The sequence below is a fragment of the Lissotriton helveticus genome, chromosome 3_1 (genome assembly GCF_964261635.1).
Source record: "Lissotriton helveticus chromosome 3_1, aLisHel1.1, whole genome shotgun sequence".
Classification (NCBI taxonomy): domain Eukaryota; kingdom Metazoa; phylum Chordata; class Amphibia; order Caudata; family Salamandridae; genus Lissotriton; species Lissotriton helveticus.
In genome coordinates, this window is record NC_136061.1 from 2,083,519,159 (window position 1) to 2,083,528,686 (window position 9,528).

Consider the following 9,528-nt stretch of genomic DNA (forward strand, 5'->3'; position numbering starts at 1 on the left):
GGAGCCTGGAGACCAGGCCAAGAGGGTTGACCTTCGTACTGACAGTGCTCATGACGAGATGAAAGTTGTGCTTCGCATGGATAATTATTACAAGGATTTTATCCCTACAGGCATTATAAAAACTGTGTTAATTATCACTTCAACAACAATGACAACTGTATCTTTACAAGTGCGATAACAGAGAAAACCCCTGAACGATTGACGCGGGTGAAATCTACAGATGATTTTATTTCCTAAATGTCCTCCCACTTAACAGACTTCACAAATGTAGAATGACATGGTTGATAAAGTGGAACCGTGTGAAGCTAGTTACTACATGGAGCACCATTTTCCACATTTTCATTTGCTGTGAACCAGCAGGTTGCAAGAGTGACCCAACTTTGTATACACTATACAAATTCCCTACGAAGTAAAACTGGTTTAGCAAGATAATGAGCATAATTTCACATTGATAGATATAAAGGATTCTCATCATATTCTGTTATTTCATAAATACTTTCAAAGGTGCACAATTCACAACAAACACTCACTAGGACATGCTGAACTGAGAGGTAAAGCAAGGCTGGCCATAGTACAGCAGGGTCCTGTATTTTTCCTAAGATGTAAATCAATTAATTCATTCAAGTTCATAGTGTCATTGTAAGCAGGGAATGCTCAGGCTTGCCAGCATGCTGTTTGCAGAGCTCCGTCTGGGAGTTCTCACCACCCGAGAAGGATCATGGTGCTTCGGTGTCGACTGGGCACTTGGTATTGGGTCCAAGGAGGACGAGCCGTCCATCTATGAATACGATGAAGACAGAATTAATTTAATTTGTATCATTGTGCAGAATGTGGTCAAAAGCAATTGAAGATACATGCATCATATGTCAACAAACGTTTCAGCACATATTGAACACACCTTTGAATGAGAAGATCCTAAAATGGGATCACAAACCATCTTGAAACGGAATGGAAAGGCCACAATGATGACTAAGACATGTTTCATCTAAGATACAGCCCGCACCTGGCCAAAAAAGTTCCTCCCTCAAGCCACTGGATAAACAGTAAAGCATTCTAGAATAGACACATTTGTTACCCCACAATGTGGCCATGGAATAATAATCTAAAATAACCTGTTTTAATGGCAGAAATGACCCTTACAGGTGCTAACAACATGCCATGCTCATGAAAGCCTTGGCACCGCAGTGTGCGGTTTCCCTGATCCTTACCTGTTGCTATTCCCCTCCTCAATTATTCTTTTTTATTGTATTAACCTTTTGGGGATGCTATGTTGTCTCAGGTTATCTATTCTCAGAAACACTAATGGTACTAACTATGAGAAAAAGAGACTACAGAGTAATTGCTGTTATTAAACATTTATTTTTATGTCTGCATGAAATCATCCAACTTTTCCACAAGTCAATTTTGTTAGCTCTGCTTTTCAACAGTGCAGCTGACAAACGGTCCTATTGCTAAGAACATACATGGAGTGGGCATTGGGTTCATCCTTTTCAGCCATTGGCTTTTTGACTAGCCTCGTTTAGCCATTTGATTGAGACTTTGTCAATCACATCTTGGTGCCGCCCAATGGAGCATTCATCTCACACCCAATGTTTTTAGCTGTTTGGTAGTCATTGTCCACCTCCACTTGAGTGTCTGCATTGAACTGCATAAGGGTCTATTTTATAATTATAGCTGTCTCTGCCCACTCCAGCTGGCTCCCTCCAATGTACCAACACTACTTGAATTGAGTTATTGAACGCAAAGGTACTAGGTTTGTCAATGCCTGTCTTCATTTTAATTTCACACAACATGTAATTATTCCACCATTCATAAAAGAACTTGATGCAAGTGGCAAGAAGCTTAAGTACAAAAATAAAGTTTTATAAATACACAGTATATATAAATGACCTATGGACACATTGCGCGCATTTCCTGATTCATTGGATCTTTAGCATTGTTTGCTGTAGAAATCGGTGACATCTCCAATTATGCTGTACAATTTTCATAGCATTCTACACACCTTCCCCTATTTAATTCCAGGATAGCAAACACTTTAGGCTCCCAGTATATTACATAGTTTCGTTTTCTATCTAAGGGGAAGACCTTTATTAAATGCAAAGCAAAACAGCAGGATGTGGAATGTAATATTCTGACAACTGACTGGGAACATTTAATTTTCCACTTAAACATATACAATGTAATAGGTGAAATATTTGTTAGGATTCTAGAGAACTAGGAGGTAACGTTTGTTCCCACGATCCTTCCGGTTTCTACAGATGCAGAAAGATTGTCTATTTGTTAACAGCTATGAGCTCATAGCAGATTACAGATCATGTGTATGTGTGACCCTTCACCTTTGACTCTGAAACACATCCCTCTATTTTCTGGTAGTGATGGCAGCCTGAGGGGGTTTCCTCTCTGGAGCCTGAACTCTTCCATGTCTCATAGAGTGTGGTGGTTACCTAAGAAGCATATTACTCATTTCTTCGCTCCTATAGAGCCTACATGTGGTAACCAGTCACCATCAGAAGGTGAACATATCTGCTGGCTCGAACAGATTATGGGTTCAAAATGCTGGCATGGCTGACCCAGTCTTTTATGATCCTATGGTCGGTAAAAGGAATTCTATTGACTCAGGCTATTCTAGCACCTTGTTTCACCTCAGAATACTTCGGTGAGTTAGGCAGTTCAACGACTGAATATTTACACAATCTAAGCACGTATTAGTGTGGTACCTGCAGCTGCTTCATTATACTTGCAACCAGATTGATGTTCAGATGAAAATCTAAACAGTTTTCCTGTAAATGCGACATTTCTGTTAGGTTTCCTCCATAACATTTTAAAAAATGTCTTAGGCAGTTTTAGAAGTGAAATTTCCCCCTAAAATAAGCACCTGCCACTGCAAAGGCAGGAACCCACCATTCGCTTTCATACACATGTTCCAAGGCAGCTGCCACAATGATGTCCATGCATAGCTGATGATAGACTTTAGTTTGTGTACATAGTTTTCGGGATTAGACGATCGAATACATAAGTATGGATTCTTAAGCATGTATGGATATCCAAATGTGAATTCAGTTCACTAAAACAGCAGAAGTGCTTGATTAGACACATAATAAAAAAATAACATCATCCTGTGCCTTCCCACCATTTGAATTTGTTAAATTTAACTTTGGGAATGATAACATATGGGGTATTTGAAAAGTGCACGTTCACAGCGAAGGGTATCTCGGCGCTGATTAAGAGATATTTACTCAACTCAATGATACTCATTTTATCGACCTCAGAAGGATGAAAGGGTGATGGAATTTCACCTGTGCCCATGAGGTCAAACAGAGGACCCTAAAGTGGTCGCATAAGTCCACCAAGCCATTGGACCCCACAGGAAGTATGCTGGTTTAAATACTAATGTTAAGACCACGTTGCTTCCGTGTGATATACATTTTCTAGCGTCAAACGGCCTCGTGGCCATGGGCAATTTACGTTATTTCTTCATGATGTGACTCTCAGACAGAGCACGGGAACCCTACTCATTATGAGAGCCACAAAGTGACTCGTAATAAAATAATTGTATATAATAGAAACAAAATGTATACCTATTTAGTGCTTTTGTAATTATTTGAGTACATTCTTCAGGAATTAATAGCAATTGCTTACCTGACAATGGTAGAAATGTGTCAGCTTCGAGCACAATGATGACGTCAGCCAGTTGTCAGAGCGCGTGGAGCCTGCATCTTGCTGCGTCGGTGCGCTCCGCATGACACAGGAAGTAGTTGGTGCCAACCAGGACTCTGCGTGCAGGTGCTGGGCACCTTGGTGCGCTGGAGGGGTCCCTCCTTCGCAGCAGTGAGGAAAAGAAAGCCAAGACCTGTCATCCTGGACTTGACAACCTGGCTGGGTCGGAGATGCTCTTGAGATGGCGCATTCAGGAGAGGAACCATAGAATGTCGAGTGTTCCTCTGCAGCTGAGGAGGGCTGAGGGGGGCTTTGCCTCAGTGCCTGGAAGCAGTCCTCTCGCTTCATGCACAGGTTGTACTCTCGAAGTTCGTCCTGTCTTTGCTGCGCCAAGGCCTCCTCGCTCAGCCCCAGCAGGTCTGACAGGTGAGAGATGTAGCGGATGGCAAGCCTCAGGGTTTCGATTTTTGTCAGGTTCTGTCCGGCAGGCGCCACCGCAGGGGGCAGGTACTTCCGCAGGTTCTGAACAGCTTTGGACAGGTTCCGCATCCGCAGCTTCTCTCTCTCGCTGGCGCTGTGCCGCTGGGTCCCCGCCACTCGGCACTTTTCTCTTCTACTGGCGGGAAAACTCTCCCTTGACGCCGGCTCAAGAGGCAAGCTGAACGTCTGTTGTTTGAGACAACTATGGAAGACTTTATTGGAAACACTCGGCGGCTGCTCGACCGGGGACCAGCTGTACGAACCCGGGGAGGACGTGGACGAGTAGGAGTCCGAGGCGGCGCCAGTCCATCCTGAGAGAGGGGGGCCCTCGACGGGCAACGAGCACTCCGGGGCCATGAGCTGGACTGGAGAGCTGGCCATGGAGTCAGTGTCGGGGTCAGTCAGACAGAATCTGTGGAGAGGTCCAGGGAGCAGAGGTCAGTCAGGCTTTATCCAGAAGGCCGAGGTGTGAAGCGGCCGCTTCCCAGGCCGGCGGAGGTGTTAAAATCTACAGCGCGCCAGAATCTGCCCAGGGCGGGGGTCTCTGGGAAAGTCAGTGAAGCCCATTTGCAAAGGTGTGAATTCTGACCCTTTTGCTACTGTAATTGATGCTGCATTAGTCTCTTAAAGTGCGGTGGGAACAATTCATATGAACGTGTTATATACCCTATTTCATATCCTACTTTCTGACCCCTACGTGGGCTTTGCAGGACAGTTAGCTTTAAATTTATCGAATTAAGTTGGAGCAATTTTTTCAAAAAATTATAGTTGTCTTTTGTGGTGTACGCGATATCGGAAGAACTAGGACTTCTCTTCCTCTCTGGGCCCGAATGATTCTAGGTATGAACTGAAGGGTACCGGGGATACTTGTAGGCTCATAGTAAGTAGCTTAGCTAATATGCTTCAATGACGTCTTGAGACTCGGTATTCAGTACCACTGGCAGGTCCCACTTATAGATTTGACAAATGTTACTGTAATTATATTTATGAGGTAGAATGCACAACGCTCTCTTCCTAACAATCACAGAATTGAAGTTTACATTCCTTTCATATATAACATGTACATTTTAATTTTAATAACGTGTTTTCTATTTCGGTTCTTCTGACTTATGCAGTTTCCAAGCGCAGTAAAACACAGATGGCTCTTTTATCTTGTTTATGGTTCTCAGTTGTTTACCGACCTTGTAAAACCTAAAGGCTGCCCTTGACTTGTCAGCACTGAAACTCATTGCCTCCTCATCTTTTCCTCATCCCACTACTTATTCTATGAGTGAATTCACTCCCAACCTCTCCCTGCTTCTCAACCAGGTCTCTTGTTAAGGTAGGGAATCTACCCATAACGCACCTCTTCTCGCCCAACACTTCTTGTTCTTTTTTGTGTGCCCTTCTTGCTTCTTGAGGGCTGTTGGGGAATTTGCAGGGGCAACGTCCTTGTGAAATGAGGGCGCGGGGGCCCTCAGATGAAGTTTTTATTAAGGTAGTATATTTCCATTTTTACAGTATTGGTAATCTTTGTGTGGCCTCAATATTTATCTTGAAGAGTGACTTTGGAGTATCATTCCAAGTGTGCCCTGCTTGGAGAGTGGAGTTTAAGTCCCTCTTCCACTTTGCTGGGAAAGCCTTCAAAGCTATCATGCACTCAATGCAAAAATAGCAAGAACATGGCAAATAATCAAAAGACCATTTTTATTTCAACTGACAAGAGCCACTTGAAAAGGGTCAGTTGGAGCCTAATGCTAAAATGCATGAAATATAGGATAGTTTATATATATTTTCTTTCAGTACAAGTCTATGGAACCAAATCACATGACAGAAACATGTTAATGTCAGCAAAACATATCTAATGGGAAAGTGGCAGAATCTTCTCCTGGAGGAATCGCAAGACTCCCTTGAGGAGAAGATATCATTCAGGAATAAAACACTGAGTTCATTAGTCTAAAAAATCCTATTTCTTATTGTCAACACTGGTAACAAGTTTGTGCCTTGCAGAAATGTGAAAATGTACTATTGTGAATAAACTGGCTTCTGGGTCTACTGCAGCCATATAACTTAGCAAGTATGATTAAGAATAAAGGTCGCCAGGAATCTTGTTACATTTAAAAAGTTATATCCCTTGATATATTCAGTATAAAGGAGCACACAATGCGATAGTGCATATGATTGCCACCAAGAGACATCACATCAGTCTCATTCTGGAAACTGTGGTAATCAAACTGTAAGTGCTTGATGGTAAATACTACATAGCAGTAAGATTTTTGTCATTCCAAAAGAAAAAAAGCTGTCTCTGCCAAAAACATTCTCACTAGGGCCGTTCAAATAAAAAATTTTCTGTGAAAGTCGTCCTTGTGCTAAAATTGTTGCAAGGATGTATTTGCTTCAAAATATAACACTAAGTAACATATGTGCATTTCGCCTGATTTTGCCTGATTTTGCATCAGTTTCCCTAAATTCTTCATAAATTTGGGAAAGCCATTTTTCAATAAAACATTGTTATTCATTTGTAGAAATGCAAAGCATTGCAGCAAGGAATATTACTTTGAAAATATACAAGAATCGCATGAATACGCCAAATGATAAGGTAAGGGAGGAGCTAGAGTAAGGACAATCGATAAGGACAAATAAAATAAAGCATTAATATCACTTTCTGAATAAGTACAGAAAATATGGTCAGTTACACTCATTAATAGATATATGGCAACAATGTGTGGGTCTGTATGGCTCAGCAATGCCTGCATTTACAACACCTGCCTATACCACGCATCTATTATATTTCAATGCCTTTTTCACCCATTGCCTTTACAACGAAAGCCTTTACCACACAGGCATTTACAGCGCAAGGTAAGTATATATAAGGTAAGTGAAAATCATTGATATATATATATATATATATATCTAAACACACACATATACTTATAACCATATATATATATGGATTGAATAAACAATTAGCACCAGCAAATCGGGTCCGCAACGTCTTTTTCCCGAGACAAGGGACGCTGTATGAGGGGAGAAACTTGGATATATATATATATATATATATATATATATATATATATATATATATGAGCAAGGCAGGGGATCCTGTAAAAAAGAGTAACAGCAAGCAAGTGAAAAAATAAATGCCCTAATCTTAACTGAGTCTGCGGTGTCGGTGTTTGGTTTTTGAAGAAGAACTGGTGATTGTTGTGGATACATAGATCAAGCCACTCTCGGTGGCGAAACGCGTAATGGCCGACGAATAAAGAAGTAATCTATGCACCTGAAAACGGGTCCGCGTCTGCTTGCTAAACGGGATATTGCGTAAGCAGCTTGAAAGCAGTCTGTTGGATATATATATATATATATATATATATATATATATATATATATATATATGAGAATAGGAACTCACCAGACGCCCACGGCGCCACCAACTATTTGTTCAATTGGAAAATGACGAAGAGTGGAACCCAATTCTGGTGCCAAAACAAAGGTGCCTTTATTTGTGCAGATTAATGCTCAGCATGCCGCCATGACACGTTTCGACTGTCTCCAAAGTCTTGATCACATGATGTGAGTGCATTGTCACAGAAGATGTATAAATAATAAACACAGAGGGCGGACTGTTTGTTAACACCCTCCATATGTCATAAGTTTTTAGTCAAGGAAACGAAAGAAAGACTAAGGAAAAAAGAAGAAATGTTTTTTCCTTTTCGTCTCAATATAAAACTCATGGTGAGTTCTGTCTCAATATATTACACAATTTATACAATGTAATAAAATGTAAAAAAAATGTGCAAAGTATCGCAATGGTCATATATACAAAGATAAATAAATATATAAATATATGAATACCACAAAAGATATATTGATACAATTTCATTTGAGACCTTATGTTTCCTATTTGAAAGAAAACCTGTACAAATATACCCCAAGTGGGGACCTATAAAAAGTACATTTGCTAATTTCAGATGTAAACATAGGTATACCCGAAAGTGTGACAAGGAGCAGCTATTTTAGCATAGTGCAAAATTATATAAAAGTAGAAAGTGCCAATAATAGATGATTAAAACTTGCAATTTTGATTCTTAAAGTTTAAAAGGAAGAGCCCCTCCCTTTAATAGTTAATTACATAAAAGATGATACCTAACCAGCTAATGCAAAAGCAAAAGTAGTTCTAATTCTATTAAGGTATAAATCGGTTGGCAGCCCATAAATAATAAACGAGTGAGTACCTATATATACACTTTTTTTTAAATTGGGGAATCTCCTAAACATTCCCATTTCTTCAAATACCTTTACCATCCCATACTCTTACTCACACTTTAACCCTGAGAACACCCTTGCTACCCAATACCCTTATTCACACCCTAACCCTACAAACTCCCTACCACCAATGTCCCTACCCCCCTTAAAAGTTAAATATATATATTCACTGCAAAAACCAGAGCTTATAGGCATCAGTAGTGAGGCGGGGCGGGGAGGTGGTGGTGGTGGCGGGGGCGTTTAAAAAATAAAACAGAAAAAGAAAAAAATTAAATAAACTTACTTAACAAGCGGCCACCTCTCCTCCGTCCTTCTTCCATGATGAAGGAACAGGAAGCACCCAGGCTACCAGACTTCTGTAACCAATCACGACGCTGCTGTACAGCATCATGATTGGTTTGAGTTCCATGGCTCAACGCTCAGACGAGGAATGGGACCCTGGGCATGTTCCTCACCAGACTGTGCACTACAGCCTGGTGGGGAACATGTACAGTGCACATGGCTCTTTGGCCGGCACAAGACGGTCGGCCAAACCATCATGCACACTTGGGGATTGCCTATCACTCCTCCCCTGCTCTTCGTGCAGCCCAGACCAGCCCCGCCCACCCTGCACTTGGAGATCCAATAAAGAAAAATAAAAATGCAATAACCTGGCGTTATTATCATTTTATTTTTCTTCTAGGGTGACGTTCCTCCGCCTTAGCAGAGGAGTCGCCACTGGTTACAGGTACGTCACAGTTAGGCTCATATTTAATTCATACATATCCAGCAGTTGTAGTTATCTGAGCTAACTATACCTTACGCCCCCGTAATTCACTGCTTATGACCTCACATATTACATCACACATGACATGAACAGTGACATCACTGATGACATCTCAAATACGAGCACAATAAAACACAAAACCTCCACCTGTATAAATCAATGAGTGCTTATAAAGGCACTTGATACAAAACGGTCTCCCTCCCAGGAAACAGTAGTTCAACAACGTGACACAAAATTATGAATACATGAACTTGTTTTAATCACAATTCATAAGGAACATAATTCATACATTGAGAAACATTAAATAACAAAGAACAGTCAGAACAAAAATAAGGTAATACCCCACACATAAAGGACCTTCAAACACTACAATCACTCTC

General features: G+C 41.0%; 1 protein-coding gene across 1 annotated transcript; it reads right to left on the minus strand.

Annotated features, from left to right (window-relative positions):
• Window positions 1–634: 634 nt before the first annotated feature.
• LOC144825269 (uncharacterized) lies at window positions 635–4,518 on the minus strand. The gene is made up of 2 exons (XM_078684104.1): window positions 3,640–4,518; window positions 635–778 (listed from the first exon to the last, which is right to left on the minus strand). The coding sequence occupies exons 1-2, from the start codon at window positions 4,516–4,518 to the stop codon at window positions 635–637; spliced, it is 1,023 nt and encodes a 340-aa protein (XP_078540230.1).
• Window positions 4,519–9,528: the final 5,010 nt, after the last annotated feature.